Source organism: Rhinichthys klamathensis, unplaced genomic scaffold (assembly GCF_029890125.1).
Source record: "Rhinichthys klamathensis goyatoka isolate OS25496 unplaced genomic scaffold, OSU_Roscu_1.1 h1tg000058l_1, whole genome shotgun sequence".
Classification (NCBI taxonomy): domain Eukaryota; kingdom Metazoa; phylum Chordata; class Actinopteri; order Cypriniformes; family Leuciscidae; genus Rhinichthys; species Rhinichthys klamathensis.
Window position 1 is genome coordinate 1,022,886 of NW_026606603.1, and position 21,558 is coordinate 1,044,443.

The 21,558-nt window shown below is 41.0% G+C and overlaps 1 protein-coding gene across 1 annotated transcript in view; it reads left to right on the forward strand.

The window, feature by feature from the left end:
* Nucleotides 1-262: 262 nt before the first annotated feature.
* LOC130083739 (E3 ubiquitin-protein ligase TRIM21-like) overlaps nucleotides 263-21,558 on the forward strand; it is a 47,805-nt gene continuing 26,509 nt past the window's right edge. Inside the window, exons 1-8 of the mRNA XM_056248747.1 lie at nucleotides 263-805; nucleotides 1,850-1,961; nucleotides 2,147-2,200; nucleotides 11,954-12,280; nucleotides 15,097-15,257; nucleotides 16,699-16,773; nucleotides 16,887-17,099; nucleotides 17,987-18,134. Of these exons, the coding sequence (XP_056104722.1) occupies nucleotides 263-805; nucleotides 1,850-1,961; nucleotides 2,147-2,200; nucleotides 11,954-12,280; nucleotides 15,097-15,257; nucleotides 16,699-16,773; nucleotides 16,887-17,099; nucleotides 17,987-18,134 (1,633 nt within the window). The remainder of the gene's footprint in view (nucleotides 806-1,849; nucleotides 1,962-2,146; nucleotides 2,201-11,953; nucleotides 12,281-15,096; nucleotides 15,258-16,698; nucleotides 16,774-16,886; nucleotides 17,100-17,986; nucleotides 18,135-21,558) is intronic.

A 21,558-nucleotide genomic window follows, 5' to 3' on the forward strand; every position in this document is an offset into this window, starting at 1 on the left:
TGGGATGTGGTGGAACGGGAGCTTCGTGCCCTGGATGTGCATCCCACAAATCTCCATCAACTGCAAGATGCTATCCTATCAACATGGGCCAACATTTCTAAAGAATGCTTTCAGCACCTTGTTGAATCAATGCCACATAGAACTAAGGCAGTTCTGAAGGTGAAAGGGGGTCAAACACAGTATTAGTATGGTGTTCCTAATAATCCTTTAGGTGAGTGTATGTGACAACTGGACAGAGAGAGATTGGCAGCTCAACTTCAGAATGAGAAGAACCACCTTCAATCATCTCTGTGAGAGTCTTCGTCAAAGGCTGACTCGACAGGATACAAGATACCGCCTGGCAGTGCCGGTGGAGTTGCGTGTGGCGATATGCTTGTGGAGGCTGGCCACCAATCTTGAGCTCCGATCTATCTCTCACCTCTTTGGTGTGGGAATGTCAAGTGCCCCTGCCATCAACGACATCATAAAGCCACAATACCTACACATACCATCAGCTGCAGAAGTCAGAGAAATAGTCAGAGGATTCAGTGACAGGTGGGGGTTTCCACAGTGTGCAGGAGTTGTGGATGGCACTCATATTTGCATCATGGCACCACCTCACAACCCAGCTGACTACTACAACCGCAAAGGCTTCTATTCAGTAATCCTGCAAGGTGTTGTGGACCAAAATATGAAGTTTTGGGATGTCAACATCAGCTGGTCTGGGAGGGTTCATGACGCCCGCGTCTCAAACTCGTCTCTTTATGAACGAGGGCAGAATGCAACACTATTGGCAGGATGGCAAGAAACCATTCAGGGTGTGCAGGTACCTCTTGTGATACTAGGAGATGCCGTGTATCCACTGCTACCATGGCTAATGAAGCCATACCCGGAGGGCAGAGGGATAACACCGGAACAATCTGTTTTCAATCACCGCTTGAGTCAAGCCAGAATGACTGTGGAGAGGGCTTTTGGACGCTTGAAAGGAAGATGGAGGTGCCTACTAAAGCGATGTGATTGTCATGTCACCTTAATCAGTGACTTCATCTCTGCCTGCTGTGTCCTTCACAATTTTTGTGAGAGTCACAATGAAGAATACATTGGCAATGAAGATGAAAATTATGATGCAAGACCAGACCCTGCAGACTGTGTCATTGCTGGTGACAGTGGGGCAAATATTAGGAATGCATTATGTGCTCATTGTTCAAATATGTAGGTATGGACATTGGTTTGGCACTTGCAGCCTTCGCATTGCATTATTGCCTAAAGAAACACAATTTGTATTGCCTGTTATGTTCTGCAACCAACGACAGTAAATGTATAATTGTTTTACTAAAGTTTATTGCTGAAAATAGTTGTGTTGATTTTGTGTTGATCTTGTTCTGTTTATAATTACATCACACTTCAGTATGTAAGAGAGAGATGACACACTGTTAAATTTGGTCAACATTTATTATAGAGAAATAAAATGTTGAACACTTTAAGGAATAAACTTTAGCACATATTGCAGACTCAAACAACAGAGCTGAATAGGCATTAACTAGGATAATATGGCTCTTTTGCTGCTTGCAACACACTTTCTGCATAACTTTTTTTCTTTTTCAACTCCAAACAGACATGGCCATATAAAATATAACTCAATACAGCTATACCATATAGGTCAAATAAAAAGTAAAACCCAAACATAAATAAAGCATACAAATTAAAAGTGCTTGGTGCTGTTCAGTAAAACGAATTAGCATGCATACCTGAAAATAAAAAACGTACAACTAAAAAAAAATCTGCTTCTCCTCGCTTGGTTCACCACTATCATTTTGATACAGGGCGCTTGGGGTCAGATCAAAGGGGTTTGTGGGTTGGGCCTGCATAGTTGGTAGGTGTGGAGACCGCTGTGCAACCCAGTCACCAGGAGCTGGAGGTGGTGGATGGTATTGAGGATTTTGGGGAGCACAGGATGCTGAATGGTGTAGAGCTTGGTTTTGGTGAGACATGCTTTGCATTAAGGTCTGCATCAAATTCCTGAACACAGTATTTGTGGCTGCATGCTCCTCCTGCAGCATCCTGAAGCGCCTCTCCTCAGTCTCCTGCTGCATTTTCCTCCACTTTTCCAGAGTGGCATTCTCCCTCTCCTGTCTCCTGTCTCCTGCGTGTTGAACTCATCCTGCAGCCTCTTGTACTCCTGAATTCTTCCAGCATCATTGGCCCTCCTCTTTCTGCTATGGTAAGGAGTTGCAGTGTTTGGGCTAGCTTCCTCTTCGTGGCTGGCATTTCCTCCTGTAAAATTATACCTAGTTATGTTAAATAAAAATTGTATGCACACGTATGATACCAGCCTACTGGTCTGGCACTAATCTAACGTTACAATAGAATACAAGCCATCTTGATGAACATTTCATTCATTGTTTTCAACATTTTATTAGTGTTTTTTAGCTACTGAGTTAATAAAACAATCTTTGTCAAAGAATAGACTTGTTTGTTCATATCTGAACGTTTGTTTAATTTCAAGACCTGTGGTGAATTATCCATTGTTGCTTTTACATATACAAAGCTGGGAGAATTAAATGATATTCAAAGTCACATTACACGCTTTTAACATTAAATAAAGCACATAAAACAGTACCAGAGATTATCGTGGCACAGTTTGCTATTCCAGCCGCGACGTCGCAGAAAAATAGAAACCGTTTCCAAAATAGAATCGTTGCGTGTCGCCGTCGCGGCTAGTTAGGACAAACACTCTGATTAACATGGAAAAGATACCTTGACTCACCAGTTTCGGAAGTGTTTACTGTAGTATTGCACTCATCAGTAGCACTTGAAGTTGAAGCTGATGGGGAAGACTCCACCACCTTAATGGGTAAGCTTGTTGGGCGAGTGCCCAGATTGCTATCCAGGTCGTCATAAAAAGGACATGTGTCCTTCGCATTTGTCGATGCACCACTTTTTTAATGGCATCACGCGCCTTTGTATATTGCTGCCGCAGTTTCTTTATCTTCAGGTGGCATTGCTCTCCCGTCCTATCATACCCTCTCTCTCTCTCATCCTCTCCGAAAATATTTGAAAAGTGTCTGCATTTTTGAGGCGATAGGAATTCTTTTGAAGCTCACGGTTCTAGTTTGAGTGTTTGTTTTAATTCACACCCGCCACAAAAGTGTCAATAGGAGCAATTAGATGCAGCCTCTCTGGCGCTAGACCTGTGAGTTACTGGACAAAAGTCAATGGTTAAATGTTTTTTTTCAAATGTTCGAATGAGTGAGTCATGTGAGACTGTCCAGATACGCTACACCCCCTTTATTGCATACACTTGAAATTAAAGTAACGTTTACTTCAGTAGAGGTATGGCCACTACTACAGATATAAGCCGACCAACTTTACTTCTCTTATTATAGCTTTGCAGACTGATCTCATGAAATGGCGTATGTATGACACGCCAATTCGTATTTCCATTTTTGGCGTGCTATCAACACGCATAATCGCTTTTCAGCGTGTTTATCAACGCCTTGACTTAACGTTATATTACTGTATATATAAATATATGACCTACCCCAACCCCGTCCCTAAACCTACCCGTCACTGGGGTTAATACCATTTATGAGTCTTCTCCTACCATCCTAGGAAAAAAAATATTGCTTGTAAGACTGGAAAACTGGAAACTGGGTGAAGAGATAGACCACTGGTCTATGAGACAAAGGACCTTGGCAAATTAACATTTGAACTCTCTCACACACACACTTCTTCCCCGCATCCCCCACTCTCGCAGTGACACATAAAAACTCACATAAGAATATCTATGGTTTGATGTGAATGATTATCATTGAGTATTATGTTTGGTATCATTTGAAATGTCTCAAGAATGAGTGGTACAAATGTCTCATTCCCAAAGTATAAAACAAAAGGTAATAAGATTTTTTAGAAGTTTAGAGAAACTGGCACACAAAGAAAGGTGGACAAATGGCCTTTCTCCCCTACCCCCAAAATAAGGTGTAACCTGAATGCAAATTACCATTGAAAAGAAGTTCTGGCTATTTAATGGAATGCAGCCAGGGTAGTGGCTCTTTCTGTATCTCAGATAGCCCGTGGACGCTGAGTCGCCGAGACTCAGCATTCATGTATTTCATGTCGGGTAAAAGATTTTCCTCTTTGTTCTAGAACATTTGATGATTTGCATTGATTATCTTTCAATTGATTATGGAATTATTATAATACATTTACCTGACATAATAAATTGTTATATTTGATTATTCTAACAGACTTTGACTTTATTTTCATTGGAGTTAAAACGAATAGTCAAACATTAACGTATATTTAATGATGCACAGATATCATTGAAAAACACTTTCATTTTATGGAGTCAGATGAAACGAGTTAATACATAAGATAATGTATTGCATTTAATTAAAAATCCCTTTGCCATTGGAAGAGACGGAACGCGTTGAAACCTTCACCTCTAATCGATACCGCCATTGGATCGAATTAGACGGACTTACATGCTCCACAGATGTAAATATAAATTTTTCTTCGTTTCGCTCGTACATTTAACAGCGTACACATACACGCGGAATCACTCGGACATTTAATGGCGTAGACATACACGCAAAACATGACGGTTCATTTCGGCGTGGACATACACGCGGATAGCTCAAAATGCGTATAGATAACACACCACTCGACTTGAAAGTGGCGTGTATGTTTACGCAAAGTCATGATGTCATGTTGAGCTTTGGATCATTGGCCATGCCGTGGTTTCCCACGTACACTTATCTAAAGTAACATTAAATTAAAACAGAGGTAAGACACACCCAGATTTAGGCTGGTCAAGCAGCATTTGCTGCCCTACACGGAAATTCACCTCTTGTCTTTGCAAAACATGTACACTTGAATTAGCGCCAAAGTATTAGTCGTCACTAGTCTGACGCAAAACTTGCGGTAACATGCGAATCAGTTTAATCTACTTGGGAAAACAATTTAAGAGTCAGTCAGAATAAAATCAAATGTTTACAATTTATTATGTCAGGTAAATGTATCATGCCAATTTCATAATCAGTTCAAAGATAATTGAAAACATACAAAACATCAAATGCTCTGGAATAAAGAGAGAAGATGCGAACCTGACATTATAAAAACATGATGAAGAGTGCCTGCATACACTAGGCATCACAGGCTAATTTGAGTTACAAATCGTGCCAAGCCTTCTTCAGTATCGCCCTAAATACTCAGACCAAGGCAGAAACCTCTTTTCAAATGTAAACATGAGTTCAACTTCACAGTGGGAATTTGCATTAATCACCATCCTGGACTTACTGGGGACAGAAGCTGATTTACATGAGGGCACACCCACAGTTAACAAGATATCTCGAAACTCTCCACACCTTATGACCTTTCTGGTTTACTTCTGTGGGAATGAGACCTTTGTACCAGTCGCACTGAGACATTTCAAATGATCCCAAACATGTATAATACTCTGATAAATGATAAATTGACATATTAAACCATATAGATTTTTGGGTGAATTCAGGTCAGGATGGGTGAAGGGAATGATGTGTAAATTGGGAGGTGATACACTCAAGCGTGATCGTGTCTCGAATGGGGATGGTAATATAGCAAGAGTTCAAATGTTAATTTCTTTTGTTTTCTCGGAGCGTAGCCCTCTCTTCCGGTTTCTCCAGTCTTGCAATCTGATAACTATAAGAATAGCTGCCAAGTAAACTTATGAAATATTTGTGTGCTCACTTTTTTGTTGTTGCATGCCTTCATTTATTTTTTTTACCTTTTCACAAGACCTAAAAAATTATCAGAAGATTTCACTGTGAAACATGTTTAGTGTGTCGTTTCTATCAAGCTGCAGTTGTGTAAACTGTGATAAATTGATATTCTATAAGTTTCTTGCACTGTTTACACACTCAGCAGGGATAAATTACAACCTGTTCCATATTTATGATTATGGGCGGAGCTATATGACATCACTGCAGATGAGTAAGTAAAACTAAACCGATGAACAGGAAGCTTCACCAAACGGCAGCATTTCATTTCAGAAGAGGACTGCGACTGACTGAGGCAGCAGCAAAACTGTCATGTCACAAAAAAGGCCACATCCCACCACTGGTGAAGAGAAAGGAAAAAAGAAGAAACATGAGGAAGAAAAAACACAAGATAAAGGTATGTTGAAAAATTGAATGTTAACTAAATTAGGTTATGTTGCAAGCTAACTTTAGTTGGCTAGTTAATTAACAGCCTAGGTAGAATATCTAGGTACAACTCAACAGACATTCACATCACATGTAAGGACAGCTGTAGAGTTACACTCATGGGACACTGCACTTATTTGCAATCAATTTCATTCACTCGCTTTTTCTGAGCATGTACACTCAAAGGCGTTAAAGTGGTTAACTTTTTAGTGCATGCACCACATGTGGGTATGTGGGTGCGTGTACTTTTCCATACTCTTTTTACGGATGCGCTCTAACAGGTGTGGTGAAGAGATGAGGTTCCACCTTTTATTGTAATGGATTTAGTGCCTGGTTACAAATCAGACAAAATTACTTTATTATGTTAGTCTTTTAAACTACATTATAACGACCATTAATGTTTTTTAACTTGTATGTTTCATATACTAGTATGTAACTGAAGCTATAGATTGTGAAATTAAACGTTTCTCGTTCTTAGTGTTTTATTATTTAGCTTACATGTACAATTCAATTACTATACAAAAGTTGTGTGTCCTGTAAAAAACGCTATACAAATAAATATATTACTTGATGGCAGAAAACTGCTAGATTTCCTGCTTAAAATGTTTTTACAAACTGCTTTTATCTTATCTTGTACATAGTAGGGGGATTTAGCATGCTACATAAAGCTACCACATAAAGCTAAAACTGCTTACATTAGCTACAACAAGTTATCACGAGAACAGCCTTAGATCAGGCATATTACTGGGCTCCTAAGGTGGGACTCATCACTTCACCACACCTGCAATGTGTTCCAGAAAAGCAAAAGAGCAGAGGTGGAGAGTAACTCATTACAATACTTGAGTAAAAAAATTATAATAATTGTATAATAATTATAATAATTAAAAAGTATAATTAATTGTGGTACTTTTACTTGAGTTGAAAAAATGAAGTTTTAAAAGGATTCTATGAAGGTAAATCAGTAGCTAAACTTGAGAGCACGTAGATGTGAATTTGAGAACTTGTACAATATATATTCGTACTTGTATGTGAACATTTACACTCACAGCTCCAATGTGAAAACCTGTAAAATAAAAATCTGAAGTTGAATGTTGAGATTTGCACTCGCAGATAATAGTCACAAACCTGTATTCTGAATCTGAAGCTGCAGACAAGCAGTCACAAATGTGTCAAATGCCATTCACAGAAATACAATGACAGTCACAAACATGTAAAATATATTTGCACTTCTTCTAACATTCAAATTCGCAGTACAACCTCAAATTGGCACTTGCAACTTCTCAAATCTGTCACTGCAAGTTCAAATTTCACGCCTTGACTTTTGCTACTCTTTTCGCGATATATGAGGTGCACAACTGATTTGTGCACTTGTAACTCAGTGGCGGTGAGAGCGAAAGGGGGGCGGGAGCGGGGGTGTTCGAAGGAGTCGTTTTATTGGTTGGCGCCTAGCCAATGAAATGGGACTTCTATTGTACGCGATGATGTCACGAAACCCGCCTCCTCGTGGATGTTCTGAAACGCTAACATGTCTTAATGCATGATTAGACTAATTTAAAAGACATTTAAATGATATTATCAAACTTATTAAACACAATAATGCATACTACAGAAAAGCAGATGAGCACAGAATATGACGAAAGAAAGCAAATTTGTGTTCAGTGCAAATAAACCAGCTGCCTGTGTTTTATTAATAATGTATAACGATTTTTTTATATATATATATATATATAAATGTTGGTCCATTAAGCCTCATTAAGCGTTTTCTTGGTTTTCTATGAGAGGAAAATGCTTAACGTACAATTAAACGAGTTGCGTTCATTTTCTGCTCTATTGCTTTTCTGTATGCTTTATTTATGGTGTTTCCTGAGTTTGGTCTTTTAATACCACTGTCTTAAGTTAACGTGTTGCGTTCATATTCTGTGCTCATCTGCTTTTCTGTAGTATGCATTATTGTGTTTACTAAGTTTGATAATATCATTTATGTCTTTTAAATCAGTCTAATGCATTAAGACATGTTAGCGTTTCAGAACATCCACGAGGAGGCGGGTTTCGTGACATCATCGCGTACAATAGAAGTCCCATTTCATTGGCTAGGCGCCAACCAATAAAACGACTCCTTCGAACACCCCCGCTCCCGCCCCCCTTCCGCTCTCACCGCCACTGAGTTACAAGTGCACAAATCAGTTTTGCACCTCATATATCGCGAAAAGAGTAGCAAAAGTCAAGGCGCGAAATTTGAACTTGCAGTGACAGATTTGAGAAGTTGCAAGTGCCAATTTGAGGTTGTACTGCGAATTTGAATGTTAGAAGAAGTGCAAATATATTTTACATGTTTGTGACTGTCATTGTATTTCTGTGAATGGCATTTGACACATTTGTGACTGCTTGTCTGCAGCTTCAAATTCAGAATACAGGTTTGTGACTATAGTCTGCGAGTGCAAATCTCAGCGTTCAAGTTCAGATTTTTATTTTACAGGTTTTCACATCGGAGCTGTGAGTGTAAATGTTCGCGTACACGTACGAATATTTATTGTACAAGTTCTCAAATTCACATATACGTGCTCTCGAGTTTAGCTACTGATTTACCTTCATAGTATTCAACCTAGCTACATTTATTTTTCACCAAAAGTACAAAGTATTTTGAGTGGCGTAGACAGAGCAACAGGGCGAGTTGACATTTGACAGACTCGTTTCAAACTGCTGCGGTGGAGCCCTGCGTTTCAGGCAATAACAGACAGATCTGACTCTGGCGCAAAACCAATCTCAATTTCCAGTTAAGCTGAGGGGCGGGGGCGTTCAACTTGACAGTCAATGGCGCTCGCGTTTTGAATCAGTATCGCTAGCGGTTCAATATTTTAGTGTTTAGTGAGTAAGCTATGCTCATATTCTGATTTTAAATGAGCCTCCAAATAAAATTCTGCTTTGGGCCCCATAAAGGCTTGGGCTGCCCATGCCTTTTTATGTTGTATTTTATATATAAAAATTGAATTTCATGATTTTATAAAATTGTGTTGTAAAAAACGGTTACATTTGCTGTACTGTGGCACATTTAGTTTCTGTATTTAGATTCTTCTTCTGCAGCCCAATAGATGTAACTGCCGCCATCTGAAGCACATGTGCTGCGTCCCAATTCTCATACTATCCATCCTAAATAGTATTCGAAAATAGAATTAGTACGTCCCAAATCGTAGTATGTTGAAATGAGTGTCCCAAAGAGACCCGGATGGTCTACTATATCCGGTCAGAATCCGAAGTGCAGATCGATGCACACTCTAACGGCTGATATTGCCCACAACCCATCGCGCGTTGGACGAGGATTCGATTACAACTACAAATACAAGTGAAAAGTGTTTAAAAAAAAAAAAACGACACACATGGAGGACCCGCGCGAGTCCGGCGGTTGTGTAGAGAGGTTTAGATAAAGGGGTTTGAGTGATTATCAGTATCTAACCTGACGAAAATGTATTTATTCAATGTTGTCTACATTATATTGCATCTGCAGCAGCATTGTGAACTTTTGTAAAGATACGTTTAGCAGATAAGGAACTCCCGCACACTATCGTAACTAGGCATGTGCCGGTATCAAATTTTCATGCTGCGGTTAATTGATTGAGCTTTTATCACGGTATATGGTATTATCACGGTATTTTAATTGCTCAAGAGAAACAGATGGATTGTGGGTATCTAAAAAAACAACAACTTGCATCACAATGTGTAATTGTGATTTTCAAAACATATAACAGAATTTTATTAAGTTTAGTGACAACATGTTACAATGACTGGTAGGCTGTTTTGTATTATTCAATTCAATTCTTGGATTTGATTTCAATCTTAATTCAATATTGACTCATTTGGATAAATATTAGGTAGGCTACAGTCTACATTTAAATTGTTCTCAAGAAAAAAAAATATCTCACATAATGCTGTAAACATACAGAGAGAAATTAAATATAATGGGGTTTTCATTATAATACCAATTATGTAATGACAAGTAAACATATAATAAATATGTAATATAGTGCACATATTTAGCAAAATACTCCTCGCTATTTTTTTCTAGTCAACTAATGTGCTGGTCATTAAATGGCTTTCCTGAGGTAAATGTAACGTTCTGTGACATAACTGTTCTCCTGCAGTTTTATTGACCTCTTTCCGTGTTTGGAAAACACTGATTGATCGATATTATGTATGAGGCACATACATTTCGGTAAGTTGTACTGTATCTTTAAATAAAAAGTAACAGATGATCGGTTTACTTGAACTGAGGCGCAGCGATCTGTCACAATGGACAGAACCTAAGAGCTGATTTTTATTATTTTTTTCATATCAAAAGTAACCTGCGCTTTCTAGTCTGTCGGTGTCAGTGTCCTCTTTGCTCCGCGATTTTTCTCTGTGTCAGAGCGTGTGAAAAGTGTCAATTGCGTAAAGCGCCTTTCAGACAGGTCGCGGAATGCGCGGCGCTGGCCGCTGGGTTCAACGTTGCCCTTCAGATACAACGCGATTTGCTATTTTGCAAATAAAAAGTTTAACTATTTTGAACTTTGACCCCGGCGTGCTTTGGTCGGCGCAGCAACAAAACGTCCCCGCGCATATTCCGTGTCCTGTCTGAAAGCTGAATGCGTGAGAGTTGGCAGCCCTGCGGGGGATAAATCGTCGGCAGCGTTCCTCCTTCCGCCATGCTTCTACTCCATATGAGGATTGTTTACATTAGACTAGAGTGTGCACTGCCGCCGCATGCACACAGTGCTTATACATGTGGGGATTGTTTACATCAGAGTGCGCACGTGTTTTGCGCAGCATATGCAGTGTTTAAGCGGTTGATGGAAAATAAGCTAATGCACGTTCTAAAAGTCTAAATTCGAATCTATTATTTTTCACGGTATTTTGAAGTGCCCGCGATAACAATATCGTGCATATTCATTACCGCGATTTATCGCATTACCGAATACCGCCACATGTCTAATCGTAACTTGCAATTTAAAATGAATGTTTATTAACACACAACGTTTCGGTCACACGACCTCATGAAGAGATGAAGGTCGTGTGACCGAAACGTTGTGTGTTAATAAACATTCATTTTAAATTGCAAGTTACGATAGTGTGTGGGAGTTCCTTATCTGCTAAAACGACTAACTTGTTTGGTCCTATTATCCGACGCACCTATCACCTGCAGGTGTGCGATGGAGTTTGTTCAGTAAAGATACGTTTAGCCATTAACTTTTAAATGCATCATTACATTCAAATTGCAAACACATGAGGAGAGTCTCCACATGAAAGACCCATGACTGGCAGATGATCTAGCTCTCCGAAACGGTAGGAAATTAAATTCGATTGAATGGAGGATTTTAACTGTGACGAGATGATTGACAGGGCAGTTTACGGTGACAGGATGCATGCTACAAATTGTCCGTTAAAGATGACTAAGTAGTATGTCCCAAAGCTTGCCTACTCTTTTGCTACACTCTTCACAAAAAGAGTACATACTTTTAGGGTGTAGTATAAGTAGGCGAATTGGGACGCAGCAATGGTCTCAGACTGGCAGTTAGAGGCGGAGCTTTTTAGCGCGACTTAAATGCAGTCGGCCCCGCCCATTTCGGTTGGCTGAAAAGCCATTTGTCTGTGCAAAGCACAGCCGTGAACCAATCAGGCTTCAGTATTCTGAGAAAACAAAGTTTCCCCATACGCATACCCCGTCTGACGCAATGCGAGTGAACCGTATCGAAAGGGAACTATTAATATAAAAGTTGCTCTATTCAGCAATATAGATGTTATATTGTCATTTGTTTTGTCAGCCGTGGCGTCCTCCAGTGATCCTCCAGTGTTCTGTGACATCTGTGATGAAAGAAAGCAGAAAGCTGTGAAGACCTGCCTGACGTGTCAAAGCTCTTACTGTGACTCTCATCTGGAGCCTCATCACAGAGTCCCGCGTCTAAAGAAACACACACTGATCAACGCTGTGGAAAATTTGGAGGATTATATATGCCAGAAACATGCGAGACCTCTGGAGATGTTCTGTAGAGATGATCAGACGTGTGTTTGTCTGTCCTGCACTGAAGGAGAACACAGGACTCACAACACTGTTCCTATAGAGGAGGAGAGTCGAAAGAAGAAGGTAAAGAGTTAAAAGCTAAACACTTAGTTATGTTTTTTACATAACGTTAACTCGTCAACAAAAATTTAAGCAATCTCAACTTAGTTGAGTTATACGATGTAACTTTTTTTTTAAGTCAGTTTAATATAATTTAATTTGAAGGGACTTGTACAGCGATTTGAATATACTAAAAAATTTAGTCAGCAATGTAACTTTACAGTTACATTTACAGTGTAGTAACAATAAAATTATGCACTTTTGGGGGATTTTAAGTAATTTAGTAAATTTCTCTATTTCACTATCATTTTTATTAAAAAAATACTTAAATTTTTGGAACTTAACTACAGTATAAATCTGCACTTCTATAAATTTAAACGCATTGCTGCCATCTGGTGAAAAAAGAACATCAGGACTTCATGTCAGGTTATGTTATGGCAATAATGGCCAGTAGATAGCTGAAGTGTTTTATTCAGCTATATCTGCTGTGAAAGAATTCTAGATTTCATTCTTAATAATTTGGATGTTTATTTGGTCTTTATCTAACTATTATTTGTCAATCCGACAAATATCTTCTGTGAAAGTCTCAGGACCGATTTTTTTTTTGTCTAATCATTGCATTCGGTCTGATACGATGTCCTACCTGCCTGTCAACATATGTATTTCCATACCTCCCCACACCCTGCTCATGCAGACCTCACACATCATCAGTGTGTTCTGTAAGACTGTCCAGAGTTGTAGACACTTAGGCTGTGTTCGAAATCGCCCCTAATACCCTCATTCACTATTTCCGACATTACTCCTTTCATAAAGTCCACTTGAAGGAGTGAATGAAAACAAGTGAGTGAATTTGGTCACTGAGTGCAACGGAAGGGCTGTTGCTTTTGCATAGTTTGTGCTGGCTGTTTAGTAATAATTTAAAACTTCGCAAACTGGCAGCTCTAGTAAGATGAAAAGATTTATCTTGAACTCTGTCATGGACACTAGCATGTATAAACCTTAATTAAACAGTTTAATTATCAGGTAAAAAGGAACTTATACCTGTTTGATATTACGCTGTTGCCACATTGGACCAGCGGTTTGGAAAATGGATGGATGATTCTTCTGAAGAGACGCACAGGATTTCATTCAGCGCAATTGTCACAGTGCATTATTGGTATTCTCTAGCCGTTGAGTGTACATTACTCACACTCAGGGCTGGACTGGCCATCGGGCATACCGGGCATTTGCCCGATGGGCCGACGTGCTTTGTGGGCCGATACATCTCATACTTAATTTTTTTTTTTTTTGTCTGAACGGCCCATAAAACTCGTACATCGGCGGCCCATTGCGTTTAGTTTTGTTTAATTGGCGGCTCTGGGATCTTTGTGCCGCTGTAATGCATTGGACAAAAAAGTCAGCGTAGGTTTTTCTTTTTCTCACAGACCGGCGCATGATGAAACGCGTAGATCAGCGGCCCATTGGTTATTTTCTTGATTGACACTGGGCTGGTCCAATCACATCTTTAAACTCCTCCCCCTTTGAGCTCTGAGTGAGCGAGCAGTGTGTATCTGTCAAAATAGTCAGAGCGATGGAGAAGAAACGCAAGGAATGTGCAGTGAAATAGCGTGAAAAAAGAAACTTCAAAGGCCCTTCAAGTGTCTGATGAGGATAGTGAGGAGGATAAAGGAGAGAAATAAGTGAGTGCAGAGAACTGTGGTAAGCAGAACTAGGCTACTGTCACAACACTTAGGCTATGTAGGAACCCACTACCCAGTTACGCATTATTTACACATCTGCATATTTGACGATTACGCATTTTATTTGAATTGTAATAAGACGAGTTTGTAAACCATGTTTTTCTTCAAAATAAAAGCTTGATGCCGTTTCCGTCAAAATAAAAGATCATGTGCTTATCTCTGTATAGAAATTAGTACGAAACTAATTATGAAAGTTGCTTTTATTTTTCAGTGCATTTGTTTTACAACATATGGCTATTACTGCCATGGGATTAATATTATAACTATTATTATGTTGTAGTGTAATGTAGACAGACACTATATCACAACTAAAAGAGTTTTGAATTTTTCTTTGTTCAATTTGCACTGAATATGGGTTGGAGCTCTTTATTTTTAACTCTCAAAGTGCACCAGATTGATGAATTTAACATTAAAAAGCACAAAATTTTCTTACGGGGGAGCATGCCCCCGAACCCCCCTAGAGGGACAGAGGTGCACTCACCACAGATTTCCCAAAATCCTGTGAGAAAAACCGGTATTGCTATCCCAGCTTATAGCTTTCTTTAGGATTCATCACTGTGGAGTAGTTCAACTTAGTAGTTATTTAATCGGTTAACTCTTACTCACTCCTATTCACTTATGGCATTAGTGGTTTTAATAGGAGTTGGTATACATATTCAAGGGCGTGCAAAGTTCGGTTGTGTTATATGGTGGACCAGTCTGGGCCAAAATGCCCGGGCCGATTTTTTGTCCCAGTCCAGCCCTGCTCACACTCGTTATTGCGGTGCATTTTGGGATTGAATAAATGCACTCGATAACGTCCACTATGGTTTTGGACACCACTACAAATGGGTGTCCCTTCAAATAGTGCCCAATTTAAGGGTATAGGGGGCGATTTCGGACACAGTCACAGAGCACTGCAAAGAAACCGTAGTCGCCTTTTAAAGTTCCTCCTGAACCAAAACAATGAGCTATGCTGTGTTCACACCATGTCATTGTCACAAACTGCTCCAAGACTTGGGTTGATGATCGAAATGCAGATTTATTGGTACAATCCAGAATCGTAATCCATATAACAGTCTTAGGGTCAAACCATAGAGCAAACGTATGATATAGTCCAAAATCTCAGGCAAACAAGGATATCAAGGACAATGGGCTGAAGAACATGGATACAGGCGCTCAGAAGCCGGTGGAGCCGGCAGAGCTGGTGACCACAACGACGAAGCAGAAGACCACCAGGACAGATCAGACTGGTCTGATGATCCCCATAGCGGATCAGCCAGAAAGTTGGTTAGGGTTGGCCTCTGGGGCCGTGTCAAAACAGGCAGAAATTTATTGTAAGTAATTGCCTCTGTGGCCATAACAGGCAGGACATTCAGGAGTAATGTCTGTGACAAAGCAAGCAGAGTCTTTGAATGTTCATAGGCGACCTCCATGGTCGGGACAGGACAGACAGAGAGCTAAGGGACAACCACTGTGGTTGTTTCCAGCCAAGCAGTGTATTCAGTGATGATCTCCGTGGTTGTTGTTTCTAGGCAGACAGGGTGTTCACAGGCGACCACTGTGGTCATAACAGCACAACCAGACAGTTTACAAACAGAAGGTGAAGCAGAGACTTCATCAGTGATCTCCTTGACAATAGCAGGAAATACCAAGAACAGTAGTCGCTGTCTCAGTTAAACTAGGTCAAGTTTCATTGCCTCCTGAGAAACGGAAGAAACGTACATGGCCCAGACATATAAAATAACCATCGCCGTAACTGGGAGTGCAATCAGCGGTAGGAAAACCTCTGAGACCCCTAGATTCGATACCATCGGATTCAGATGCACTGGACACAAAGATGATGTCAGGACCACTGAGATGCCAGCTGCTCATATCGACATCAACATTAGGTCCTCCAAACGGGAAGCCAATCTCAAATGCCTAAGACCTTCTTTGTAGCTTTAGGTGCAGCATCGATGACGGCTGAAGACTGGATTAGGGACCACCGGACTCGGAAGCGTGTGAGCACCGGACTTAGGATCATCAGACTTGCTGAATCAATTGGCCACCGGAGCTTGACACACTATCCCGCTCAAAATAGAAGTGTAACAGAAAACAAGACTACGCAAAGTGAGAATGAAAACACAGGGCTTAAAAAGGCAGACTTTTAACAAGGGTAATTACACACAGCTAAACAAAATCACTCAATCATGAGAACAGTCAAAGGATACTGGGATGTAAAGTTCATGGAAAAGCCCAGGCGTCAGCTGGCGGATGTTACAGTTGTAACCGTAATTAAGAGATGGCAACCCATGACGTTCTACCGGGAGCTGTTCACGTCCTCAGACTCAGAGTTATGCGTTTCTGTGTCAACACTATCAATGCTGAAATGAATCTTTGGCAGTTAGGTAGTACAATAAAGAGCTCTGTTAGTTGTTTGTTCATTAATATTGTAATGTTATCTGCTTTGAGACATAAGGTTATTTAACGCAGACTCTCTTCTGATGCCTTGGAGACACACTGGAAGGAGGATGCGATTTCATGCTTTCAAAGCTAGCTTGTTATTGCTAGCCTCTCTGAAATGGCCAACCCTACCTTTAAATTCCAACAAAAACATTTTTTTTTACTTTTAAGAATAAAAATGTTATCCTCAAAGACATTTACTAAAAGCCACAGGAATTGCGAATTCATTTGGTATTTTAATACGAATCATTTCAGAAGATGAAGTTATCTGTTTCGCTGTATGTAGACTGACGTTCCTCAGATGATCCAGGGCAGAACAAAGAAGATTCAAGACATCCAGCACTCAGTAGATCTGAAAAAGGTGAGTGGAGGTTAAACATTGTAAAATTGATAATGTATTATACATTTTCAATCGGCTTAATATGGGTTCATAATTAAATGGATAAAACTTAATAGATATTTATAATTTATCAGAAAAACATAGAGAAAAAGGAATCCTCCAATGTTGAGCTCTTCACTGATCTGATCCACTCCATTGAGAGATCCCGGTCTGATCTGCTGAAAATGATAGAGGAACAGCAGAGAGCAGCAGAGAAACAGGCTGAAGATCTCATTAAAGACCAGCAGCAGGAAATCACTGAGCTGAAACAGCTCTCACACACTGACGATCATCTCCATGTCATACAGGTCTGTCAACATCTGTCTCATCGGTCATCATGTACAATAATACAGGATAAACCCTTGGTTCACAAACCTGATGAGCTGCTTGACCATATTACTTGTAACAGTCTTTTAGAAATTGTACAATAGAAACTGAAACAGTAATTGTAGTATACTGAGTAATATTTTAGCCATTCCAGTTGTTACCGCTAGGGAGTGAATATGCTTGTGTTGTGTGGGAATTACCTGTTGCAGTAGAATGTTCTGTCCTGTTGGATAGTCAGGTCATGCTGGTGTAATCCTGTTAAATAAGCACAGTTATTAGTAAACCGACCCTCCTGCATTCCTCTCTCTTGTGTGGTTTTTTATACCAAGTTACCACAGTAATAAAGTCCAATTTGAGAAATGAGTTAACCCTTTAACGGACAAGGTGCACCACAGGATACATATTCTTTAGTCTCTAGTAGGAGAGAAACAATTTTTCATCCACTACTGTTGTCAATATCATAGTTGAGTCTGTTTAGAGTATGTGGGTCACATGACTTGGTTTAAATTTTCTGTGCTCGTTTTGTCAGTTTGACCTAAAGACAACCTGTCCACCCATAGTGTTGTACATGTTGGCTTTGTAGAAAGTAGACCTATATTAATCAATACAGTAGAAATCTCGTTCCAGGGCCGGGGCCCTTGGAGACGATCCTTATACAGGTCCTTCTCAAAAAATTAGCATATTGTGATAAAGTTCATTATTGTCCATAATGTAATGATAAAAATTAAACTTTCATATATTTTAGATTCTTTGCACACCAACTGAAATATTTCAGTTCTTTTATTGTTTTAATACTGATGATTTTGGCATACAGCTCATGAAAAACAAAGGCGTTTCAGAGAATTAACAGTCTTCTCTCCTGCTGTAGATGTGCTCATCCCTGGACAGTCGTCCACACACTAAGAACTGGACTGAGACCAGGATTGACTCTGATGTGAATGTGAACTACCTGTATAGAGCTCTGGCTGAACTGAACAAAACTAATCGGAAATTAAATGAAAAACTCAATCAAACTGGTATGTGAATATCAAAAACAGTAGATTTGTATCAGTAACTAAGAAAATATTTTTTCAAGGAATATTATGGGTTAAGTGGCGGCTGGTCAATAAAGGTTGCTAGGGCGCCGGCCTCCCTGAGCCACACACAAAACAATAATTATAATTATAAAATATAGCTGCAAGCAGCAATTATCGGGGCCAAGCGCAAAGAAGACAATAAGACATGCCAACATGGCTGGGAGTGTCAGACCAACTGCAGCAAGGAGAAATTGAAGACATTTAAAGATGATTTTAGGAAAATGGCAAAAAAATTATATACAGTAACTAAAGATATGATTTAATGGATTATCAAGACGCATACCGAGTTTTGTAAGGGTACACCAATGCATTCGTAAAGTGTTGCATTTAACATTATATATTAAAGATATTATATTGTAATTAATAGCAATGTCCTTGTTTTGTTCTATTATAGCGCCACCGAATTTTTTATGTGTTCTCAGAGTGAGCCCATACGTGTGTGTGTGTGTGTGTGTGTGTGTGTGTCAAATTTGGTGGAAATTTCTCATTTTGTTTTGAAGTTATAGACATTTATATAAGAAATAACCCATGGGCGACTTTGATTGGATTTTTTTGCCAATTACTATCAAAATTTTGACATTTGGGCATCAGCATAGTCAACGACCTGTTTCCAAACTCCCTACGGTGGTTTCATCTCGACCGGTCTAACGGCTTCGTAGATATTGGCAAATGTTTTTTAAGCGCAAATTTACAACTTTGTACTAACCATAAGGCAAAACCTAGAATGTTTGGTATCGTTACACTCGGCAAGGATTCAGGATTATAGGAGACGACTCCCATGAAAATAAGTCAACCGAATTCAAAGTTTTAGGCATGCAAGTAATTTTTTCCACCACTAGGTGTCACTGGTCTGAACCTTCTCGGACTCTTTCAGAGCATCGTGCCGATGACCCATACCAAGTTGTGTAATGATACGTTCATGCGTTCATTAAATACAGCATTTTAGTACAATATTCAAAATGACCGAAATGGAAAAATCAGCATTACGCCCTATTAGAACATGAAACCGTTTTTTGACCTTGGATGTATGTAAACCTGTTGAAGGAGACTCCAGAACGTCTCGGTTACGTATGTAACCCTCGTTCCCTGAAGGAGGGAACGGAGACGTAGTCGACGTGTCGACTGATTGGGATAACGCTTAGAGAGACCGTCATCTTCGAGTACTATTAAAACGAGCCAATGAAATTGGCGTGCGTGAAATGCATTACACACTCCGCCCCCGCGCCGCGGGTATAAATACGGAAGTGGATGCACGCACTAGATGTTTTTCGCTGAGGAGCCGAGCGTAACTCTGAGTCAGCGGTGGTCCAGCAATAGTGGCTACGGGACTACGTCTCCGTTCCCTCCTTCAGGGAACGAGGGTTATATACGTAACCGAGACGTTTCCTTTCAGTCGTTCACGATCGACGTAGTCGACGTGTCGACTGATTGGGATCCCAATAAAAACGCCATCTAGTGCTGCCACCTTCCAGCGCCTAGACAAAAGCCTCCAGATCCCCCCGGAATAGGCGGGGAAAGGACAGGGCTTAGGGCAGGGAAGTCACTGCTGTTCCTACAGGACCACTGGGAAAGCGTTCCCTGAACATGGAAGGAAGGGACGCTGCGGAAGCCACATCCTGCCCGAAGGGAGGTAACATGTGGAGAATACACATATGAACTGGGTGGATGACCGGGCAGTACAACATATGGAATTTCACTGGGTGGGTCACTATTGGGTGGCTCCAGCCTAACAGGGGGAGACTCAACCGAACAGTGACGGCAGAGCAGGCTCTGCCAAGGGAAGACACGGGCTCGCCGCAGGGAGCCGTACCATGGAAGAATACACATATGGGATCGCCGTAGGGATCACAGCATATGGACCCAGCCTAACACAGGTTCCACCAGTGCATACGAGTGATAGGCCTAGCTTCAGACATTCCGCTATGTCCATTGCCGAAGGGTATGGAGGAACTCGACAGGGTTCGGCTAAAAAGGGGAACTCAACTGGAGCAAGAATTGCGCACGTATCCAGTCCATAGGAGGGGAATGGCTCAGCAAGCCGACACAACGAACCGGGCTTACAGTGAACTGGCTTCAAGTGAAGGGAGCCCACGGGAAGCAGAGGTTCGACTAAGGTGTCGCCCAGCCCTCAACTCTAGAATATCTGTCAGCGAAGCACTCTGTGTCAACGCCTAAGTGGGAGCACACACTCATTAAAGAGGAGCTCACCACCTAAGTGGACATGAGCATCTCAGGACTTTCACCAAGATGAAGGCATTTGCGCCAACCTCGCTTGGAAACAGCCTTCCCTCTCTGCTGATTTCCTTAACAGATAAGAGCTGAACTGAGGTCCTATGGCTTGCGTTCTGTGCACGTAACCCCGCAATAAAGCGGACGAAAAGAGAAAGCCAGGGCTGGGTCTGCCTCCTCCAGGCAGCGCTTGCAGGCTCACCACCTGGTCCTTTTAAGGGAGAGGTAGGAATCTTGGGCACATATCCAGGCCGGGGTCTCAGCTAGTGAGAGTTAGCCGGCCCGAATTCCAGGCACAATTCGTTGACCGAAAGCGAGCAAGTCCCTACCCTCTGGAGGAGACCATACGAGCAGGAGAACTGTAAAAAACAGAATTTTTAACTCACTGCCTGGAGTGGCTCAGGGGCGGTCTCTGATTGCAATAGCACCAGAGACAGGCCCAAGAGGTTAAAGAGGGGCGCAGGGATGACCCTTGCTCCCTCAGGAACCTGACGATCAGGACGTGCTTCCCATACTTCTGCATATGATGTTTGTATCATATTGAGGATGAAGGAACAGCCTACTCCAACCCAACTTGCAGGAAAGAGAGCACTGAAATGACCGAACGCTCTCAGGATCTCCTCACGGAGAGAAGACTCATTCAACGAATAGGTTCCACTTCTAACTAGCGAAGCACAACTGCCTTATCTTAAGGGGGTACTTGTGAAGTGATGGTCACTACCACATATCCTTGTGATAGCGACCTGAACCTCCCCGTCCAGTTCTTTGAACGCGGGTGCCATCATGACCCGTCCCTGAATGTATTCAGGGGAAGTCAGGAAGGCTGTCGAGGGAACTAGATCTGGTTGGGCCAAAAAAAGGGGCAACTATCAAGACCTGTTCCACTCCTGACTTAGCACAGTAGGTGCAAGCGACATGCACACACAAGACAGGAGCACTGCCCAACACTAGATGTGATAATTCACTGAGCTTCAGGAGCATTTCTGCTCAACACCTGAGTGTGATGAACATCACTGAACTTGAGCAGCGCCAAGCGATAATGAAATCGCATAGCCGCTTTCTTAGAAGGCTCACTGGGGAACGCATTTCTGCTGGGCCCCGGGGTCAGCTGAAAGCCAGTGTCTATCCAAGGGAT